The 24,797-nt window shown below is 34.8% G+C and overlaps 1 protein-coding gene across 1 annotated transcript in view; it reads right to left on the bottom strand.

Annotated features, from left to right (window-relative positions):
• PIP4P2 (phosphatidylinositol-4,5-bisphosphate 4-phosphatase 2) overlaps nt 1–24,797 on the bottom strand; it is a gene marked incomplete at both ends in the record, with an annotated part of 57,994 nt that overhangs the window by 10,557 nt on the left and 22,640 nt on the right. The window contains 3 exons of the mRNA XM_080694647.1: nt 9,870–9,922; nt 19,597–19,720; nt 20,814–20,920. Coding sequence (XP_080550773.1) covers nt 9,870–9,922; nt 19,597–19,720; nt 20,814–20,920 — 284 coding nt within the window. The remainder of the gene's footprint in view (nt 1–9,869; nt 9,923–19,596; nt 19,721–20,813; nt 20,921–24,797) is intronic.

Here is a 24,797-nt window from a genome sequence, read left to right as displayed (position 1 = left end):
ATGTCTATCCAATGGCCTGCTGCTCTTTCTATCTTCAGAAAAGTTTCGTCCCAAGAAAGACAGGATTACAATTACTTTTTTAACAGGTTGAGTTGGTGTACTCTATCCTTGGTTATTGAAAATACTCTTGTAACTTTGAGATTTTGAGTTGAATATTGATGTGTGGAAAAGCACGATACATACTATGATCTTGATCACATAAATGGCATGTTGTGTATGTGTACACAGGAGTGGAAGGCCACAGCCAACCAAGCTGCTTGTGACTAGATGACTTTGTTCTTTGCTTCTTGTGTTTTTGTTTCCTGTAGTGCATATATTAACTTTAAAAAATAAAGGTTATTTTATAAACCTTAAAAAAGACAATAAATAAATAAATAAATATAAAACTTTATATTTATATAATAAAGTTTATGTAATAAAATGCTAATATATTCAAAATTATCAATATTTTCCTTTAAAGTTTTTATTTTTTCATATTTTATGAAAATAATTCTTTTCTACTTTTATCACAAAGATATTTTTTATATTTTAAAATTATTACAATTTTTATTTTTATATTCCTGTCTTCATCCACAAGAACATAGTCCTGGTAACTGCAAATTTTTACTTTACATATTTTGAAGTTACATTATTTGTTGTATACAAGTCCAGAATTTTTTTTTATGTGGTACTGGGGATGGAATGGAACCCAGGGGCTTCCTACCTCCAGGCAACACTCTCAGACCTATTTTATATTTTATTTGGAAACAGGGTCTCACTAAGTTGCTGAGAGCCTCCTTCGAACCTGTGCGATCCTTCTTTCTCAGCCTCCCAAGTACTGGAATTACAAGCATGCACCACCACACCCAGCTCAGAATTTGTGTTTCTAATGACATGACCATAACAAAAGTTATATTTATACTAAAGACTATGAGATGTGATATGGGCTAAAATACTGTAATAGAGAAATCCACAGAAAAGCAGAATAAAAGAAAGTTAATTTTTCTAGCACATAAAATACAAAGGTAAATGGTTAGCCTAAGGTTAGTAAACAGCTATGATGGACTATCAAACTCAACATGGATAAGGAGGTTCCTACTTGCAGTAGCCTCATCCATCCAAATGGAAGAGGGGAGAGGAAACCAAGCCAAGCAAATCCATCCTTAAGGAGAGTGTCAGGAAGCTGTCCTCAACACTTTGGTTCACATTCCATGGGCCCTAACCTAAACACAAGATCACACTACCTGCTAGAGAGGATAGGACATGCTGCCTCCAGCTGGGTGGCCAGTAAAACAGACTTCTATTACTAAAAGGAGAAGAGAACAATAGTCCCTACAATTTAAACTAGTAAGTGACAGAATTATCTTATCAGTTAGTGTTTGTCCCCTATGTTTTATCCCCTTGGGTAGTGTTTCATTGTTGTATCATTTTATATTCTTTCATTCCATATTGTCATATTTGATGTGTTTCTTCTTCAGATTTTATACAGGTGTTCTTAAATCTAGCCTGATCATTTTTGGCAAATCTTATTGGAATGATTAGTCTGATATATACAGAAAGAAAAATATTTTTAGAGAATACTCAAGCAGAGGAAGAAAATGGTGACTGTGGGATGCATCACATCTCAGTAGCTGTAACAAAAATTAACTACCAAAAGGCAGCTCTCTGACAAGAAAAATGAAGATACTTACAACAAAAAACACAAAAAGGGGAACCACAGTGGGAGCATATCCAAACCTCAGATTGCAAGATCTAATGCAAAGAGCCAAAGTGTACAAATGACCTGGTGTGGAGGCCTGCACCATCTCAGGCTGCTGCCTCTGGCTCCACAGCCCCTAGAAATTCCAGCAAGTAGACCAAGGACTTGAGGTACAGAAGTGACCAGCACCATTCTTCAGGGATGGAGAAAAATATCTAAAAGCCCATGCACTCACCAGAAGCCGACACCTGCAGCAACACACTGTGCCCTCCAGAGACTGGGCCCACAGGACAGCAAGGTAAACACATTGCATTACTAAGTACATGACTGCCCAGAGCAGCTGCAGGGACCCAGGCAGGCTAAGATCTGGAGGCCCACCTTTGAGGTGGTTGGGTTAGAACCTACAGAGACACAGGAAGGACCCATAGTGCCCAGGGTGAAGTACCAGCACAGGGTCACAAGGGGTTGGTCCAAAATTACATTGGACACCCTCTGCTGGAGAGGGTAGGAGGTGGAGGCCCAGAGCAGGAAAGCCCAGAGCCCAGGGTTGGAAGGTGCAGAGCATAGGTCGGGAGGACGCAGAGCCCAGGAACTGAAGGCATAGAGCTGAAGGCTGGAAAGCACAGAGCCAAGGCCTGGAAAACACAGAGCTGAGAGCCTGAAAGCACAGAGCCCAGGGCAGAAAATGCTTAGAGCCCAGAGCCATAAGGTGCAGAGGCTAGGGCCAGAGAGTGCAGAGACCAGGGCTGGAAAGTGCAGAGCCTAGAGCCAGGAAGCGCAGAACCCTGAGCCTAAACGGAACTAATTTACTGCGACAACCACCAACCTGACACCTAAACACAAAGCAGTGAGAGGCAAGAGAGAGGTGCAAACACTCATAAAGTGGGTCCAAAAGTTGACAATATGTTATGGAGCACATGAGAGATATTGGAACTTACTCCAGAAGCTACTGTGTAGAACAGAAATTATAGGGGCCCAGTTTATGTAAATTAGCAGTATTGGGTTTATCTTAATTGTTTTTTGCCTTTGATTTATTCTAATAGTTTTTTTTTGCTTGTTTTGTTTTTATATGCATCTTTGTTTGCTCCCTTCCCCACACATTTATAGCTTTCTCCCTCTATCCTATCTACTGTCCTCTCAAAAAATTTTCCCTTACTATATCTCCTTGTTTTATACTCAACTTTTCATATCTCCATACTAAATATAAGAATCCTACTAGAGCACCATCTCTCATTCTCAACCAGACACTTCCATATTATACTTAAATTCTTACTCAACTTAATCATATTCTCTACTTTACCCTACTATTGTACCCATCACCCCAGCTCCTCCCCCCTCACCTAACCCTCACCATTAAAAAAAACTACTTATCCATGCATGAACCTGTTGACACCTCTAAATCTCTATTGCTAAGATTGCTAAAATTGGTTCAGACTCACACATAAAAAGAAAGATGCCAAGACAACAGAAGCACAAAACCAAAAATTCTGAAAATATGAGAATGAGGAACAGTGAGAAAATAGGGATATCACAAATAGTGACCTATAGGAAATGCAAGAAGGAAAATTCTGAATCCTTATCTTCAGTATGATGAAAGGCCTCAAACAAGTGTACAGGAAATGAAAGAGAAATTTGAGACATTAAAAAAGAATTGGAAAGAAGTCTGGAATGAAATGAATCGATAAATGAAATGACAACAGCAATAGAAAGAAATTCTGGAAGATGAGATGAAATGGAAAACAGAATAACTGTTTGTTAGAAGACAGTTTATTCAAAACCAAAAGCAAAGTCAACAGTATACAGAAGACATAAGAACAGAACCTAAACATCCAAAAATATGGAACAATATGAAATGTCCTAACTTCTGGATAAAAGGCATTGAAGAAGGGATAGAGGCACAGACCAAGGGTATGTGTAATCTCTTCAGAAACATAATTTCAAACACTTTTCCAAACATGGAGAGAGACTTGGACATTCACATATAAGAGACATATGGAACACTGTTAAGACAAGATAAAAGAAGGATCTCCCAATGCAATGTAATAATTAAAATGACCAACATAGAGGCTAAGGAAAGAATCTTAAAGGCAGTGATAACAAAAGAATGGGTGACATTCAGGGGAAAAACAATAAAAATCACTCCAGACTTTACAACCCAAGTCATGAATACCAGAAGAGACTGCTATGATGTAATCCAGACCCTGGAAGAAAACAACTTTTAACCAAAACTACTATATCTAGCAATGTTATTATATAAAATAGATGGAGAAATAAAAGTGTTTCAAAATAAGCAGAATCTCAAAAAATTCTTGAATACTAAGCCAGCACTAGAGAAAATACTTAAATCATAAAGAAGAAAAAAAGCAAATTTTAGAAGCAGAGAAGAGATGAATTCAATTAGCGAAGCAACTAAGCAAAGAAGCAATAATATATCAAACAAAATATAGAACACAAAATGACAGGAAACAAAAATCATGTCAATATTAACACTGAATGTCGAAGGACTTAAGCCACCAATTAAAAAACAGACTGGCAATATGGATTAAAAAACATAATCCAGATATATGCTGCTTGCAAGAAACTCACCTTACAGCCAAAGATATTCATAGACTAAAAGTGAAAGGATAGAAAAAGATAAATCATGCTAACAAAGAACTTAATCAAGAAATAGGCAACTGAATTGAGTACGCATTTCACCAAAGAAGAGATACAAATGGCCAGTCAATACATGAAAAATATCCAACATCATTAGCAATCAGGGAGATGTAAATCAAAACTACATTGAGATTCTATCTAACCCCAATTAGAATGGTAATCAACAAGAAGTCAAATAATAAATGTTGCCGAGAATTTGAAGAAATAGAAACTTTTCTACACTGTTGGTGGATTTGCAAACTAGTTCAGCTGCTGATTAAGATCAGTGTGGCGATTCCTCAGAAAGCGGGGAATAGGTCCACCATATGATCCAGCTATACCATTCCTGGTTGTCTATCTTTCTAAAGAGGTTAAAAACAAAGAGCTACGGTAATATTTGCATACCTGTGTTCATTGTAGCACAATTCACAATAGCCAAATTATGGAACCAACCTAGGTGTCCATCAACAGAGAAGTGGATTACAAAATCATGGGAAATACACACAATAAAACTCTACTCAACAATAAATAAAAACAAAATTATGTCATTTGTAAGAAAATGGAAGGAACTGGAGGACATTATGATAAGTGAGATTAGCCAGTCACAGAAAGTGTAGGGCCATAGTTTTCTCTAATATCCAGAAGCTAGGGAGTAACTGGGATATCTGAAGAACTCCAGAGAGTGGAGAATAAACCTCACTGGAGCCAGGGAGGTGGTCTATGAGGAGGGAAAGGGGGAAATGGGGAGGAAGAGGGGACCACCAAGTGCTGTGTGCTTGTATGTCACTGTCAACATGATTTCCATTATGATGTAAGACTATAATGCACAAATAAAAGCAAATTATAAAAAAAACATACATGCATTTGGACACCATTGTTCTAGTAAGTGAACTGAGAACTGCAAGGCTGGAGGCCAAGAAATAAATTAGAAAAACATTATAATTATCCTAGTGAGAGAGGATGAATGCATGAACTAAAGTAGGAATGGCAAGAATAAGAGGACAAAATTAGAATGTCAAGGGACATTAACATCTAGATATGGAAAAGGAAGAAAAGATACATTAAGATTCTGGCTTGGTCATCTGAGTAGATGGAATGACATCCATTGATGGAATATATACTTTGATATAAAGGAAGATGAGCTTATGTAGCATGGTAAGAAAGTTGTTTATGGTGTATTTGAGATATCTATGAGATACCAGGTTGAAATAACCACAGGCAAAATAGTGAAAGAGATTATATATCTGCACCTGGAGTTCCAAAGAGAGATCCACAGTGATTTTATAAGTTATAAACTACATAGAAACATATGATAATACACAGATATAATGTGGTCAAGTTCCAATTCCAAAAACAGAAATATTTAACCTGGAAGAGAAAATGTGAACCACATAGGAAATAACAAATGGGCATTCTGGGAAATGAGAAAAAAACTCAAGAGAAAGTGATATCTGAAAACCAAGAAAAGAACAGATTTCAAGAAAAAAATTCAGCATGATTAATAGAACCAATTGTTCAGACAGAACAAGTGGGTAAGTATTGAATTCCTAGACTTTGCAATTGTAATATAAATTTCCTCAGAACAAATTCAGTGGCCTATTCGGGACTGAGGCTAATTGTGCTTTACTCCAGAGGTGGAGGGCATGATCACCTGAAGACATAAGTCTTGCAAAGATTTGTGGAGAGTAAATTAAACGAGCATAGATAGAGATAGGTTGTTAGGCAGGGAGCGGGGAGCCAAGGGAGTAGACATATAGCCTCAATCATTATCTCAGAGCCATAGGAGGCAATTTGCCAGTAGAGACTGAGAATGCCAGGGGATGATGTGGCTTAGGGAAGAGTAAATGTCTGCAAATAGATGTTTTGAGGAATGGTGGAAGAAATTAATAACCTTTATATAGAAGCACAGAGCAAGATATTGGCTAAAGTATAAACTGCACATTTGAAAAAAATAATCAAGGAATTTTTTAGTTCTTGATTATCCTGTTAAAGGGAGGGAGCTGCCATGGCCACATTGGTCCAGTTTAACTAACATTAAGTTAAACTTACATTCCAGTTTGACTTACACTAAGTTATAATTCACACATAAATATAGAGAATAATTATTACTTACAAATGATCAAAATAGACACTGTCAAAAAAAGGATTTCAAAGGCAAAAACATGAGATAAAGATTAGCTAATGTGGCAAATCGAGGACTCTCCTTATATCTACTATGATCAAAGTGAATTTATCATTCTCTGCCTGACACATCTCTTCTAGATTTTGCATTCCCTATTTTATTTATTTATTTATTGAGGGTCTGGGATAGAACCCAGAGGCATTTGACCTCTGAGCTACACCCCCCGCCCAATTTTTTATTCTTTATTTTGAAACAGGGTCTCACTGAGTTACGAAGGCCCTCACTAAGTAGCTGAGGCTGTCCACAAACCCTGATCCTCCTGTCTCAGCCTCCCAAATGCTGGGATTACAAGCGTGCGCCACCATGCCCGGCTGTATTCCCTCTTTTAGAGAATGGCTCCATAGCATCTCTCAGATATGGTCAGCCTAGACCCTAATCTCTATTATCCCTTCACATCAAATCCTATCAATATTATTTCCTGGGTAACACACCCTACACGTTGACTCCCCTGTACATTTGCACAGGTTGTTCCCTCTATAGTCAACCATCCTCTTTTTCACATAATTTTCCCTCATCCTTCATAACCTAGTCCATACATCACTCCCTCCTGAAAGCCTTCCCTTACCATCCCTTTCCCTCCAATCTTCAAAGCAAAGCATGCTAGCCATCTCTTTCAAATCACTTAAAACCTTTTTGTTATTGTCTACTATCCCCATTTTGCCCCAAAAACTAAGTTCCTTGAAAGCAAGATTATTTCTTTATTTTGAATACTCAGTTCATAACACGGGACTGTTTATTGTATTAATGAATATAAGAGGCACTGCTCTTATATTCATTAGAATATAAGCAAAATAAAAAGAGAACATTTGAGAGTAAGAGTATCCTATTATTCAAAATAGCTAGGAGATGATTTACAAAGGTCTTTATCAATGGTATAGAGAAATGATATTTAATGATAATTATAACAGATTAAATCAATGTTTCAATTAGCCTTAGATATATTACAGCAAATTCATAAAAATAGTGTAATTTGTATTTCAGAACACTAAAACTATCTCCAGTTGGATGGTAGTCACAGGATGCCCAATTAAACAAAAAATATTGCTTTCAGCTCAATGACACCAGCTACTATTAGAGTAAGAAACAGCAATATAAAAATTGATGTTTCCCCCACATTTGTGAGACAGACAAATGGCACACTAGTTCACAGGAATAATTCAGTAACTCCTATATTCAAAGTTATTTTAGGATATTTGTGTTAAAAAATTTTGTCTCAAGTCTTACTCTAACAGACCCACTTTGCTATGAAGAAAAACAGGAAAAAAGAAATCTAAATACCAGCTATGACTGTTCATGTGATAACAGCGTCTGCCCTTAAACAAATGATGAATGTCCCGAGTCCTCCCATGTTCAGCATGTGACTCCAACTCTACAAACTGTCCTCTAAGAATGATGTCTAAGCTGATTTATTCTATGTGAATTTCTATGCAAGTTGTGCTCTAAGAAATTGACACAAATTCTTCTTTATATTAATACACTGTCTTGTGATCAGAGTGTCTAGGCATTCAAATTGTTTTTATTAGCAAAAATATTGCCATTGTTCTAAAATAATTAAATAACCAAATTCCTTGAGTAAACTCTGTAACCTTTCTTAACAGTTCTTCATCTGTAAAAATAGGATGATAATCTCAGAATTCAAGGACTGTAGTACAAATTATAGCTAGCATATATGTATATAGAAATATCATTGTGTTTAGCACAGTTAGCTATCACAAAAATCTTTTTTTATTTTCGATAATTTTTATCTAATTTAATGTTCTTGGTGAAGCTATTTACTATTTCAAATAATACACAAAATATGGATCATTCATATGCATATTCACATATGTTGGGGGAATGTAGGTGTGTCTGTTTACATATTTGGGATAATACATTTCTCTTTCAAATGTACAGATTTCTACTGAATTAAATAAGGTTAATAATTTAAATGATTAATTTCACAAATAGAAAAAATATCTGTTCTTTTAAAGCTAAAAAAATATGCTGTAAAATATATTATCACAGGGCCATATTTAGCTAACAGAGATAGATGGAGACATTTTATATATTCTCTACTGTTCAGCCACTTTTTAAAATTATTTTCTCCTAGAAATCATTCTTGGTATTTCTCTACTCTAAAAATAGGCAAAGTGCTTATATCATACTAAAGATCACACAAATTATAATATATTACCTATATTTTCTATTTAAAATTGAAATTTAAAACATTCCAGTTTAATTTGCTTTCCTTAAGTTACACTTCACCCATATGTGAAGAATTATTTTTAATTAAAACTTAACTATAAAAATATAAATCATGCAGAAAAAAATTTTAATTGGCAGGCCCAAGTCTGCTATCCCCAGAAAGCCTTGCTTGCAAGGTAGGCCCTTAGCCAGTGTCTAGGAATGTAAGATTTCTGGAGAGTCCCCGCCATTCCCTAACTGATGAGTAGCTTACTAAGAGTAAACTGTTTGTGTAAACAATATAGTTTGTACTGGACAGCTACTTTCTTTCTGGGTGTCTTGAATTTTGGTATGTGCTTGGAAGTAGGTGCCTATGTGACCAGCTCCAATAAAAACATTGGGCACCAAGTCTGGTGAGCTCCCCTAGTAGAGGACATATGTATGGTGACAGTACACTGCTGAGGGGACTCTCAGAAACTTACATAAGCCTTCCTATAGGGTTTGCCACCTTTGTCTCTTCCATATACTCATTTTGTTTTGTTTTCTTTGGCTATAATAAATCATGTCTTGAGCACAACTATATTTATAGGAGAACTCCTGAGTTCTCCTAATAGAATCTTGTCATAGTTTTGAGAACTCATAATACACATGCCATAAATCTCTTTAATTAAATAAATTTTATTTTCCATTTTTATATTTTCTTTTGTTATCATCCTTACTTACATCATTTAGAAATAGCAAGCAGACTGAGGACTTAACATGGAGAGATACTTATATAAACTTTGCCATCAATAATAATCTTATTAGGCAGTAGATTAACTAACAATCATCTAATTCTGAACTCTAAAACAATCTGTATTTTCTCCTAGGTTATAGACTGCTCCAGATTATTTTCAATGGGTTGTAACTGTGTAGGACATCCTAAAATCCTTGCCAGATAACTGACACTTTTATGAATCTTACTGACAATTACATTCTTAGAAATTAATTTCCCTCTAAAGAATTATTAATAAATCCAACCCTTTTAATTTAAAAGTGGTATGTATATTAATTAGTTTAAAGATTTCATATTTTTTGTCTTCAAAAGCATAAACATATTAAGCATGTACTCACTTCATACCATGTCTTAAAATCTAGTGAAGTGAGAATTCTGAACTCTTTAAATTGTTTTCAAGTACTTCGCAATAGTCTCTCCCATGGTAGAAAACTTACATTTTTTTGCAGTGTGGGCATTTTGCCAGAGTGTTGAACCTCAGCTCCATCCACTGTAAAATAAACAAAGAGAGATTGAAAAGAAAAACAACTGAAAACTATCCAATCTGATAAAATGTTTCTTTTAGTTTAAATGTCATCCGGGTGACAGCAGAAGCAATAGCCTTCTCATGGCTGCATGAGTTTTTTCCTCTACCACTTCTCTCCTCCCCTTAAAATACAGTTTGGGATCTCCCTCTGAAACAGTTCCCATGACTTTTCAAAGGCTCTGATGCAATCTAGATGAGCTTTACAATGAAAACTGAGTATAATGTCGTATGTAGGGCCACCTCTTTCCTCTTCACATTTCTGTTCACTTCCAAGGTATTCATGTATCTTCACAGTTGCTTTTCCTTTAGTCTTGAGAAGGAGCCTTTTAAATGGTTGATTATTTAAATTCATTATTACAATCTAACTCTTTATTCTAATTATGTGAAAAGCCACAAAGTACATAAGCTTCACAAATGAAATATATACAGAATTGAAATCAGAAAACTTCTAGTTCCATCATTGCTTATACCATGTAACAAAAACACACTCCTCCTATGGTTCAATTTTCTCTTTAAATTTTCTTCCCTGTAAATGTAGGTAATATAGAATGTGGTACTTTCCTCACAGGCATGTTATTCTGATACTTGAAAGGCTTACTAGTAGAAGGTTAAAGTCTTTGAAAGAATCTGCAATAGAAATTTAAACTAAATCTTTAACTCACAAAATATGTTTAAAATGGCTAAGAGCCGGGCGTAGTGGCGTGCACTTGTAATCCCAGTACTTGGGAGGCTGAGGCAGGAGGATTGTAAATTTGTGGCTAGCCTCAGCTACTTAGTTCCTCCACAACTTAGTGAGACCCTGTTTCAGAATAAAGAATAAAGTCAGGCATAGTGGCACATGCTTGTAATCCGAGTACTTGGGAGGCTGCCACAGGAGGATCGCAAAGTTTTGAAACCAGCCTCAGCTACTTAGTGAGGCTCTCAGAAACTATATACAATAGGTCTGGGAGTGTAGCCCAGAGATAGAAGGCCCCTGGGTTCCATCCCCAGTATCGTAAAAAAAAGAAAAAAAAGAAAGAGAGAGAGAGAGAGAGAGAGAGAGAGAGAGAGAGAGAGAGAGAGGAAAAAGAAAGAAAGAAAGAAAGAAAGAAAGAAAGAAAGAAAGAAAGATAGATAGATTGGGCTGGAGGTATAGCTCAGATGTAGAATACCCCTGGGCTCAATCTCAGTACCGCAAATTAAATACATACATACAGACATGGATATATATATATATATATATATATATATATATATATATATATATATGGTTTTGGGGTTACCTTCCTTCTTGATTTATTTTAATATATATCTTTTTTAAAAAGTTAGGTAACAGATAACATTTTTTATAGTTTTGGGGAAATTTCTTTAAGTTCTTCTATAGTTTTATCATTAAAACAATTCTTTATATATCAAAATTAACTTTTGTGTGGAATTCAAAATCACCAATTTCTCTTTTCAAAAAACTAAACTGTAGATAAAGCAAAGTTTCAATAACTCATACATACTCAAATGTTTTCAAGGAAACATAATTTTTAGAAAAGATCTGATTAGATTTAAGAAAAAAACAAATTTAGATTTACTGGATTTTTTCATTTTTATCTTAAACCTCATAAAATGTAGTTACTTTGATATACTCTGTTTCAGAGTAGAAACATATAGTTGCAAAATAAATAAACTAGAAATGAAACTTTACATGAAGGTTCATTCTCTTCAAAATAATCTTTTTTTAATATTTGAGAACGTCAAACCAAGCCCACATTACTTTTCAAGCAACAACAAAATTTTCTCTCATTACTTATACATTGTAACAAGTTGATTTATTTCAAGTCAATTTTATCAGTAGAAGTTCTAGAGTTAATGCACTAAACAAAAAATTATACAGATTTCTATAGAAATTGAAACATAAGTAGTGGAAGACTACAGAAATGTTAAGTGTTCTTTTATATTTTCATAATAAATTTAGAATAATTGTGGAATTTGTAATTTCTCTTAGATACTATTTGTAAATAACAAAATTCTGTTTTTCATAGTTAAAAGAAGCAGAATGGCTTAAAGAGACATTTGCAAAAACCCTTGTGTCAAGAGTAACTCATTGCTGGGTGCAGTGGTGTACATCTGTAATCCCAGTACTTGGGAGGCTAAGACAGGAGAACCACAGATTCAAGGCTGGCCTCAGCAAATTAGTGAGATCCTCAGTAATTTAGCAAGACTTTATTTATTTATTTATTTATTTATTTATTTATTTATTTATTTATTTATTTTGCGGTACTGGGGATGTAACTTGGGCATTCTACCTTCAAGCTACATCCCCCAGGCCTATATTTTTTCTTTATTTTGAAACAGGGTTTCACTGAGTTGCAAAGGGCCTCACTAAGTAGTAGCTAAGGCTGCCAGCAAACTGTGATCCTCCTGTCTCAGCCTCCCAAATGCTGGGAATACAAGCATGCACCACCACACCAGGCTAGCATGAAAATGCCCCCCTTGGTTTAATCCCCAATACCAAAGGGGGAAAAAAACCCAGTAACTCAAAATTCAAGATTTATATAGTGTTAATTTTAACACAGGTCAATTCATTTAAAGCTGAAAAACAGAAGAGGCACTAGTGGGAAACTAGTAAATTACCAGTTCACAACTTAACACATTTAATTCTTTCATTACCAAGTACACCCTTAAATAAAGCAAATTAAGAACAGAAGGCATTTATTATTAGCAGGATTCTGGAATAACTTGTTTAAATGAATGTGAATGGCTGCACTTTTGAAGTTGACTTACTACTATTCCCATATTTAAACAATCTCTATACTATTAAAATTCTATCACCAAACCTTGAATTCCTAATTGACAAAAAATCTTATATCTGCTGAAATATTAAAAGTAACTTCCCCAAATCCTAGTCATTTTAGAAGTCTTTCACTATTTTACTTATTTCTAAACATTATATTTAATAGCTGAACTTAGTTTCTCCAAGATATTATTTTTACGCCAACCTTAAATTACTCATAAACAGTCCATAAATTAGTAATTTACTAGTACCCTACTAAAATATATTGCAATGATGGGTGTAACAGAAAATAGGTAACACCATCTTTGAAATATGTTTGCATTATAAGTGCAGTCCCTCCCTGCTATGACACCAACCCATTTGTTCCTGTGTTCAAGGGAAGAAATCTGACCCTATCTAAAGGTGAGGGTCACTTGGCCTAATTCAGAGCAGAATTTGCACCATTATGATTGAGCACATTTTTATTAGAAAACACCAACTCCTCAATCAGATCGATGCCTTTCATGAGCAAAACAGGAAATACAAAAATGCAGTGTTTAACTCTGCTGTTCACTACACTAAAAAACTTCTCTGTGTATATAGTGAACTAGCCAAAGACTACATTTTAACTTTATTCTGGGAATGTGTTTTCTAAATGATGCCCTTCAAAACAACTCTGGTCATAAGAGCCATTCAAAATGATTTGAGAATAAAAGAATTGTTTTAAACATTCAACATTAAAACCCTCTCTTGGCTATTAATAATGATGCAGACAAAGCATGCTAAAGAATACTCCTATAAGGAATTCTCCTTAATTTTTTATCCAAAGAATTCCTAATGTTTATGGAACTTTTTACTCATGACTATCCTATTAAGTGACTGTGCCATTGAATTCACTTTGGCAAACACAAATCTAGCTTCTCTAAACTGTATCCATGGTTATAGACAGGCATTGTAAGAAACAGTGTGAATTCCTAGCAAACTTAACTTCAGCATTTTAACACTGATTTATTAAAAGATTATATCTAAAACAATTAGGTTGAAAACACAGCACATTGATACATGTGAGAATTCTCCCTCAGGTCTCAGTATTCTAAAATATATTTTTTGTATGTGAGCCTTTTGTTAAAATATTAATATTTACTTTCATTTTTGTTTTCTTTTTGCATTGGTTCTAAAAATAGAAATGAGACAACCTGTTTTTATTAACTGTATGGAACTAAATATTATGCATAAAGTCTTATACATAACTTAATGACTTTTTCTTTCCCTATTTTTTATTCTTATGTTTCTTCGTATTTTATTTTAAATCCTCTTGAACTAAATATATCTTTGTAACTTATCTCAATTGTTTTCTAGTCTTGCAAGCACAATTTTGTTGTAAAGCTAAAATAAAGTAGGAAATGAGTAATAAATCAGTGGTTAAAATTTGAAAAAGAAGGAACATACTATAAAGAATATAAGAGTGTTCATGATCATCATAATAATAAGGATAAGCCACAGATCTGATTTAAGGGTTTTGTGGCCTGTTTTCTTTATTACCTGATTTCTCTCTTCCCTCTTTCTCCCTTTCTACCTCCTTTCCTTTTCTCCCCTCCACCTTTTCTCTTATCCTTCTTCCTTCTTCCTCCCCTCCCTCGCTCCCTCATTTCCTTCCTTCCTTCCTTCCTTCCTTCCTTCCTTCCTTCCTTCCTCCCTTCCTTCCTCCTCCTCCTCTCTTCTTCTTCTTCTTCTTCTTCTTCTTCTTCTTCTTCTTCTTCTTCTTCTTCTTCTTCTTCTTCCTTCTCCTTCTTCTTTTTCCTCTTCCTCCTTCACTCTCCATCTTCTCTCTCTCCTCTCTCCTCTCTCCTCTCTCTTCCCTTCCCTTCCCTTCCCTTCCCTTCCCTTCCCTTCCCTTCCCTTCCCTTCCCTTCCCCCTTCCTCTCTCTCTTCTCTCTTCTCTCTTCTCTCTTCTCTCTTCTCTTTTCTCTCTCCTCTCTTCTCTCTCTCCTCTTCTCTTCTCTTCTCTTCTCTTCTCTTCTCTTCTCTTCCCTTCCCTTCCCTTCCCTTCCCTTCCCTTCCCCCTTCCTCTCTTCTCTCCTCTCTCTCTTCTCTCCTCTTCTCTCTCTCTCTCTCTCTCTCTCTCTCTCTCTCTCTCTCTCTCTCTCTCTCTCTCTCTTTCTCTCTCTCTCTCTTTTTCTCTCTCTCTCTCTCTCCCTCTCCCTCTCTCTCTCTTCTCCTGCTAAAAAATGATTGAACCCAGGGGCTTCACATGCTAAGCAAGAACTCTACTATTGAAACACACCGTCTAGCTTCAAATTTTTTAGACAGTCAAAAGCAGACAAAGACTTGTCAACTGACTATGTGAAAGGAATGTTGAGACTTAAATATAGAATATATACCAATGAAAGTAGACTAGTTCACACTGAGGAATCCCACAATAGTTCAGGTATTGGAATCATCAGGTACTTTTAAAGATGGGGATGGGGTAACAATAGGAGCAAGGAGTATCACACTCCCATGTTCTTTACAGCACTACTCACAATAACCAAGATATGGAGGAAACAATTCAAGTGCTAGATGAAAGATCAATAGATCAAGAAATTGACTCCTCCATTTCTCTGCTAGAATTTTTCCTCCATTGTCTGAAGTCCATCTTATATCACAATTACTCCCTAGCTTTCACATATGAGAGAAAACATCTGACTCTCTACTTTCTGTGACTGTCTAATCTCACTTAATGTTCTCCAGGTCTATCCATCTTTCTGCAAACAACAAAATTTTGTTTTTTATTACTGAGTAGAATTCCACTGTGTGTATATTCCATAATTTTATAAGCATTCATCTTCTTATACATACTGAGGTTGGTTCTAAATTTGACAATATCCAAATTGAATTGTGCTGCAATAAACAGGGATATGTAACACTATGATATTCTGGCTTCAGTCCCTTTGAAAAGATATCCAGAAGTAGTATAGCTGGATCACATAAAGGATCCATTCCAAATTTTCTGAGGAATTTCCATGCTGATCTCCACAAACATTGGCTGCACTAACTTTTAATCCTATTATAATAATTGTTCCTATTTCCCCACATTCTAACCAGCATTTATTGTTGCTTGATTTCTTAATGATTGTCTTTCTAACTGGGGTCAAATGGAATCTAAGTAGCTTTGATTTGCATTTCCCTGATTGCTAATGATGTCGAACATTCCATTGACATTATATATATATATATATATATATATATATTACGTGAAATATAGATTTTATATATTTCTATATTGAAATATAGATTTTATATATTTCATATATATATATATACACATACATGAAAATACCAATGCAAATCTCTATATCTTGTATGGGGAAGGGGAGTGTGTGGGGAAGGAGCTGGGGGAAAGTAGCCAAGTGCTTAAGTGCTGTGTGTGTGTATGCCCCTATCACTCTGAACTACATTATGATGTAAGACTATAATGAACCAATAAAATTATATAAAAATAAATTATATACTTACATTGAAATTATTCAGCCTTAAAAAAGAAGAAAATTTTGCCATTTGTAACAACATAGGTGAATATGGAGGACATTATGCTAAGTGAAATAAGACAGATAAAAAAGACATTATATGATCCTACCTCTATGTGGAATCTATCCTTATTGTCATAGGCTGAAGGAGATGGAAATAGGAGATCTGACTCATAAAGAACAAAATTTCACTTAGGCAGAATGAATAAATTCTGAAGTTCTAATGTCCAGCATGATACTTGCAGGTGAAAATACTGGGTTATTTATTTGAAATCTACTAAGAAGTAGATCTAAGTGTTCTCACCACATATACACCCAAAAGGTAAATATAGGAATTAACCCCAAATGTGAATTAGTTAGATTATGGTACTCTTTTTACAATAAATAAATACATATAGTAAAGCATCCGGTTGTATACCTAAAATATGCGCAACTTTTTGTAAATTTTAACTATAGGGTCATAATCTTGTATATTATAAATAGTAAGGCTGGGAAAAAAACTGACACCTTGGTTGCAAATTCTCTCTCCATACTACAAAACTGAAAATCCCACCCAACACATGCAAGAGAACGGTTATTTATTCTGAAGAAAAATTGGACAAGAAAGCCTGTTGATCTAGAAACACAAGGCACCGCAAAAGGCAAGCATAAACAGCATTCTAAAAACAAAGGAATGAAAGTCCTCAGTCCAGACTGTGAGTAAGAAATTCACCCTATGACCTCTCTTGGTTTCTAAAATCCTGTCTCCCAAGATTGTCTTTCACAAATGATTAAGGATCTTTTCCCTGTGAAACCTGTCCCCTAAAAAGGCTTATGACTACTTATAAGTAATAGCTGTTCAAAGAAAAAGAAAGAAAGAAAGAAAGAAAGAAAGAAAGAAAGAAAGAAAGAAAGAGAGATGGAGAGGAAGAGAAAAGAAAGGAGTATAGCTTCTGCATATAGAGTTTCCAACCAGTGATTTGCTCTCAAATATAAATAAAATTTTTGAGTAAAACTTCTATCATAAAAAATAGAAAAATGAAATGGGAAGAAACAGGAAAACAGAAAAATAATTCCTCAGAAAAAATGTAATTAATACTTTCTAGAAAATGCTATGAAAAAGATAATGCTAAAGGAAAAGAAAAAAGTAATCCGAGAACAAATGCTCTTGGAAGTTAAAAAATAACTTAGTTCACCTGAAATTTTGAGTTTAGAAGAATCAAAAGACTTAGAAGACTTTTCCAAGCAAATGAAACAAGAAGGAAAAATTGAAAAAAAAATATAAACAATAGTGAACTGTCACTTCAGATGGTCTAATCTAAAGAGCTCTAGGAAGAGCAAGCAATTAGAATTGAGCGGACTAGAGGAGAATTCACTAAGAACCCAGACAATGAGTTTAAAAAGATTTGAAGTGAGGAACAGCCTCAAGAAAATTCAGAACACTGAAGAAAATGAAAACAAAGAAAAAATAGGAGAAAATAAAGAGAAAGAAGTAGGTGATGCAGAAAATATCAGGAGTCAGAACAGCAGCCAATATTCTTGTCGCCCATGGAGCAAAGCCTCAGAGGTGACAACTGGCAACCTCCACTTCTACTTCGGGAGGAACCACAGAGTGACTGTGACATCAGACCAAAAGCCATCTAAGAATTCATTTCCCTCCTCTTTTCTCAGAATGCAAAATAAAGCTGTGCTCCAACAAAATGAAGAAATAAGTCAAATGCTGTGAGGATGTTGTAGAACCAAAGCCAGGAAAGAGTTAAAAAAAATTTAAAGATGGAATGGAATTCCCAGGATGACAGCTGTGTAGCACAAAGCTAAATAATGGGTTGCCTGATGAGTCTGACTGCACTGACAAGAATGGTACAGTGCTATACAAGATGGGAAGAAGTAAAAATTTGTAATAATAGACAATGAAACATAATGGGGAAATATAATTGCTTAGAAATTCAAGAAAATGTCAAAAAGCCTTATGACAAAAATGTACCAAGTTACTTGGTTTAACTGAGAAAATAATTTACCTAAAAAAAAACCCATAAACACCCTGTAATCCCAATACTTGGGAGACTGAGATAAGAGGATGGCAAGTTCAAGGCCAGTCTCAGCAAGTTAACAAGGCCTTTTTCCTAAATAAAGAATAAAAAGGGCTAGAGGTGTAACTCAGAGGGAGAACACTGCTCTGTTCAATCCCTTGTGACACAAACACAATACATAAACACTAAGCAATATTATAGTTCTACTGGGAATATGGAAGCAGGAAAAGGAATAAGAGCGGGAGGGTAGGATTAGTGCTAAACCTCACCTTGGATTTTATAAGTTAGCGGTGATGTGAAAAATTGTTAAATGAAAAAGAAAAAAGAAGCAAACAGTTCAAACATATGGAAGCAAACATCATGAGAAGAGCTGGATGATCAGAAAGTATTTAGGGAATGATAACTCGATTTCAGCTAAATGGGGAGAGTGTAGTCTGATTTGACATTTAGAATGATGTATATGAATTACTTAAACAAAAGCAAAAATTTTAAAGAAAAGAAGCAAATCCCCTAAACTGTCTTAAGAGCACTCATTCCTCAATGACAGTAGCTCTTGTTCATCAATTCCCAAGCCAATACTCTGGAAAGTATCTTTACTACTAAGGTTATAAATAAATAAATAAATATACACACATATATATAAACATATAAATACTTTAAATATAACATTTTTACATTTATGAACTTTTTCTTCTAAAAAGGCTGAGAAATAAAAGAAAACTCATTGTTAACCTTCCTGACAGGATAGGTCATTATGAAAAATAACATTTTTACTTCAAACTTTGAGTCAAATTTAAAAGTAGTAAAAGAATAAATGTAACAACTTATATCTATTATTTACTTTCATTTTCTTATTTTTATTAAATTGTTTATCTAATTATAGGTACCAGAGTTTATCTCCTTTATTCCAAGAATAACTTAAAGCCAGAACACTTTTTATAAGTTACAAGAATTTCTGAACGTAGAAGCCATGAAGCAGGGTTACTGCAGAATATTGTGTACTTTGTGTTTGGCTGAGTAGGTGAGAGGAGGGTTGAGACTTTTTTGCTCACCAAGGAGGGTTGAGACTATTTTGCTCACCAAGTCAGGATTCACACAGAGCCCAACCTGGAGAGGGTACTATTTCTCATTAGCTTACCCAGAAAGGTTCTATTTTTGCAATAGGATCAATCAGAATATGCATCTTTTGTCTACTTCACAAAAGATGCTATGTATTCTAGCTGTTCCTTTGATTAATTACCTTTCTAAAGAAGGCTCTATCATACTTTTGATCAGTTTGCACTTGGACAAAACTTTAAGAGTATAAGCAGTCATTAAATCTACAAGATTATAACCTATATTTACAGATTGATTCCCTGTGACAAATATTCAATTACTTACCAAGAATGTGTTTCCACAATGCCCACACACGACCCTTGTACCTTCTGGTTGGATTGGCAATGCTGGTTGAGCTGGTTGCTCCTCAGAAATAAGCATTACCGGACCAAGGTTAATTATGCGTCTACTGTGGGAAGAAAAAGGAAACTATTTCACTATCCCACAAAGACACTGACAGTAAAACCTGCAGCAAATAGTCAAAAACATGGAATTTATCGATTAAAATATACTCATTTTATAAATTAAGAGAATTGTCAAGTCCTGAAGCCAAAGTCATAGAAAGTAGCAATATTCAGTATTTCCAAAGCAAAAATATAAGTTCTTGTATATTTGGAATAGAAACCATGTTTTATGGAATGGCTCCTAATCAATGATCTTGAGAGCCATTTGACTGCCATTTCCAAATTTCTGTACATTTAAATGAGAAAACAGTTCTTGTTCTAGGAAGACAAATTGAGTTTGTAGAAGACTAGATAAGTTAAAATATTCCCTATCAACAAAACATGTGTCATGAAAGTATTAAAGTGCTAAGTTACAACCAAATTTCTCTGAGCAGTCTGGCATTCCTTGATGTTTAACCAGAGATGGAAAAACCTAAATGGAAGCCACCTTTCCTTTCTATTCTACAGTCTGCCATCAGATGGAGATGTAATGACTCATGTAACAGTCAAAAGGCCAGAGGAATCCCTTCATATTTTTCTCAGCATATTCATAGTGACATTTATGGCATAGGCAAATAATTTCAGAATGTATTACATATATTCAGCAGATAGCAGTGTGGTATACAGTGACATTTATAGCATATGAAATAATTTCAGAATTTATTACATATATTATATTCAGCAGATAGCAGTGTGGTATACAGTGAGATATACAATAAAAACTAATATACTTCTAGGTTAAAATGAACTATATCAAAGATAACCTAAACTGTTATTTTAAAATAAATTCAATGAGCCATTGATTTGTTATAGAACATTAGGTACTTATATAACATAAAAATCCATTGCTCACTCCAAAATATTATATCCTACATATGTCTATGAGTGCCAATTTCTGAATATATCCTTCCTTTAACAACTACAACAGCAACAAAATAATTTAGGGTATTGTAATCACTTTGAGGACTAAGACTGTCTAGAACAAAGCCTGTCACATACTGAACCTTCAATAGATATGTGTTGAATGAACAAATGAATGAACGAATCTTTATCTCTTACCAGTTGGGTCTCGGACATCCTATTCGCCGAGATGTGTCCTTACAAATGAGGAGACAATTACAAGGGCATCTAACATATTTCTTCCCTGTTGGGGGGTTTTTGATTGGCTACATAAGGGAAGAAAATGCAAACAGCAAATTAACCAAAGTACAGACTGTCAAAGCTTGTTGTGTTTAAGAAGGAAATGATTCCTTTAAAACTAAAGCTCCCCATAGTGCTACCAAAGTCCAATATAAGAAGAAGTGCATTGCAAATAGTTTCAAAGAGCACAAATGTTGGCAAGCACTTGATGACATTTGGGGGGGGGCTGTAGAGATATGATTATTAAGGGCATATTTTAAAAATTAGCTCATATTGGATTTTGAATATGAAAGGAAGAGTTAGTGTGTACCAAGAGATATTTTCCCTTTAAAGTTCACAAGACAAGCCAGCCATCTGCCTGGCCAGGTGCAAACATTCACAGAGGGTTCTTGCACCTGTACAGGAAAAGCGAGATCAATAAGAAGAGTGGAGAAAAAGGAGTTCATGATACATTTGAAAATTTCTCAAACTTTGTTAATAGAATATAAGAAGTGATTAATTTTATAGCATACTTTAACTTAAAAACTTGTAATTGCTCTTAATGGCATTTCTTTTTAAAAACTTTATATAGTGATTTAAAAGTGGTATACCTAGTATCAAATAAAAGACTCCTTTCCAATACTAGGACTTAAGCTTGCTAAATTAAATAACCTAGGATACACTGAAAAGATCAGACTATCACTCCTGTGACATTTCTGCCAGAAATATATAATCTGAAGCTAACCATGAAGAACAGACTACCCAAACTGAGAGATGTTTCACAAAATAGCTCTTCAAATAATAAAAGACAAAGAAAGAGCAAGTTTCAGATAAAAGGATATTAACAAGACAAGACAATCAAATGCAATATGTGATTCTGGTTTGAATCCTGGGGCAGAATATTTTTTATAAAAGACTCCAATGGGAAAATTAGACAAACATGAAGTAGATCAAAAGATTAGATGATGGCAAATGTTAACTTCCTACATTTGATAATAGTATAGTGATTGAAAATGTTAATGCCTTATTTTTTAAAGTTATACTAAAAATTATTTGGCCAGAAAGAGCTAATAGAAAATGCTCATATTGGGGACTGTGAGTAATAGGCACATGGTAATTCATCATCTTTTTTCGTTTGTAATTTCTGAATTACAATGGTTTCACTTGTGATTTTTTTTGTTTTGTAATGATATGAAAGTGGTGTGCATTCAGTAGAAATCATATTTTGAGTTTTAAATTTTGATCTTTTTTCAGGCTAGAAATATGCAGTGCAATACTCTCAAGATGCTGGGAAGTGGCAGTGAGCTGCACCTTCACATCAGCCAGGCAATCACAAAGGGAAACAACCCATACTGTACTGTGTTGCTAACCTAGGATGTTGAGTAAATTAGGTGTACTAAATACATTTTCAACATACAGTACTTTCAACTAAGAATGGGCTAATTGATATATAACCCTATTGGAAGTTGAGGTTATATTCAATCTTATTATAAAAGTAACAGCATGCATTATTACCATTTTATTACTACATAGTATAGTATTCTTTTAATAACTGTGTGTGTGTGCAATATTTTCCTAAAAGATTTTTAAAATTTAGATAAAAAACCATGGAATAAAAGCATATGTAGAAGTTAGAAAAGCCACCTATGGCTTAAAAAACTATATTATAAATAGCTAAATCTGACTATCTAAAATTAATAAACATACAAAATATATATCTAGTATATCTAAATTATTACAAGTAAACTGTGTGTTAATTTATGTGTATTTAAATTTATTGTTAAGTAAATGTTTGCTTGATTAATGACAGGGCTTGTCTTTATATTTTATCCCCACTTCATTTCTAGATCTTAGTCACTTTTTTTTATAACACGAGGCCATTGAACCAGAAGATTTTAAGCACTGGTCTTTAGTGCCAGTGCACACCACATTATATCTGATCTTCAATAAAGTAAAAAAAAAAAATTAAAGACATGTTATGCAAACATTTTTAAATTCTTACTTGGAAAAATAAACTTGTATATGCCAGGCACTATACTCTTTTTGTTTTTGTTTTGTTTTGCTTTGTTTTGTTTTTTACCCCTGCATCCTAATAGCAGCCCTATGATGCTGGTGACAGAACAAGGACTCAACCCCCTGTGCCCAGCCTCGGAATATCAGGCTCCTCATCAGTTACAGTCATCTAGCATCACTCTTTCTCTAGGACTTCTCAGATTTTTTGTGAATTTGCCCTAGATATCCTTTTCCTTTTAACTTTAAATTCAGTATTTAATTCCACATTTCCCTAAGTCTTGCTACAGCACAAACATATGCCCTTTACTTCCAAGTAAATCTACTGAAGTAAAAAGTACATTTATTAATCCTGTTTCTTTGTTTTTTGCTTTTTGGTTTGTTCTGTTTTTTAGCCTCTACAGGTAGATCAGGTTCTTATCAGAGTGGCTGCCCAGGACAGATACACTGATGCCTTGTTTTAGATGACAGGAGGAGAATGACTCACAATGAAGCTCTACAAGGGACAGAGACCGTGGGCATACAGGAATTGCTCCACTGACCCTAGCCCACGATGGTTGTTATTTATTTATTTATTTATTTATTTATTTATTTATTTATTTTGGTGGTACTGGGGGTGGAACCCAGAGGCTTTCTACCTCTGGGCTATACTCCCAGACCTATTTTTTATTTTATTTGGAAACAGGGTCTCACTAAGTTGCTGAGAGCCTCACTAAGTAGCTGAGGCTGGCTTCGAACCTGTGCGATCCTCCTGTCTCAGCCTCCCAAGCGTGCGCCACGACGCCCGGCTGGCGGTTGTTATTTTCAACCTAGAATGTCCCCTGGAGAAGCTCCTGGCTGCCTAACACTTCTTCACTAATGTGAATGTAAGATGAAGCTACATTTTAAACATTAGCAAGCCACATGTTAAGGCACTACTCAAAGATTTCTTTTTCACTTGTTCTCTCCTCTGTAATGTTACTGAAGCCAATGTTGGGCAATTTGATTATACCTACTCACTCTTTGGAGTCAGGATTATTTACATTTCTTTATTCCACAGGGTCAGTAATTGTGTAAAAATCTCAGTATAGTTTCCTTAATGTCCACAAGTAGTTATTTATTTATTTATTTTAAGTTAATTTAAATTAACTTATGTATGTATGTATGTATGTATGTATGTATGTATGTATGTATGTATTTAATGGTACTAGGGCTGGAACCCAGGGACATTTTACTTCCAAGCTACACCCCCAGCCCTATTTTTTTCTTTTGATTCTTGGTTTTGAAAAAATGTCTCATTAAGTTGCAGAAGGCCCCACTAAGTAGCTGAGGCTGTCCATGAACACATGATCATCCTGTCTCAGCCTACCAAATACTAGAATTATGCCATGCCCAGCCACAACTAATATTTATTTATTTATATGTATTTATTTATTTATTTATTCATTCATTTGTGATACTGGGGTTCCTGGAAGCCCTTCTACCTCTAGGCTATGCTCCCAGACCTATTTTATACTTTTTAATTTGGAAACAGGGTGTCTTTAGCCAGCGCAGCTGGCTTCGAACCTGTGCAATCCTCCTGTCTCTGCCTCCCAAGCGGGGATTACAAGCGTGTGCCACCATGCCGGGCAACACAAGTAGTTTTTTAAAATAAACAAACCCCACTGATTCTGTATGAACTCATCACTTTTAAGTAACCAGATGACTGTTTGCTAAATCTATGGGCTTTTAGACTCCTGCATAAATGATCAATTTATTTTGTTGACTTAAATTTATAATTCTTTTATACTGTTGAATTTTATTATAATTATTTTATTTTATTTGTTAAAGAACAAGAGTTGGTATGGGTTTTGGATTAGAAGAAGATATTAACACTAGCAACAAATCTAAGGAAACCTTTAAGGTCTTTTTTTTATTGCTGTTTATGGCTCACAA

The sequence above is a fragment of the Muscardinus avellanarius genome, assembly GCF_963383645.1.
Source record: "Muscardinus avellanarius genome assembly, chromosome: 4".
Taxonomy (NCBI): domain Eukaryota; kingdom Metazoa; phylum Chordata; class Mammalia; order Rodentia; family Gliridae; genus Muscardinus; species Muscardinus avellanarius.
This window is presented reverse-complemented; position numbering and strand designations above follow the sequence as displayed.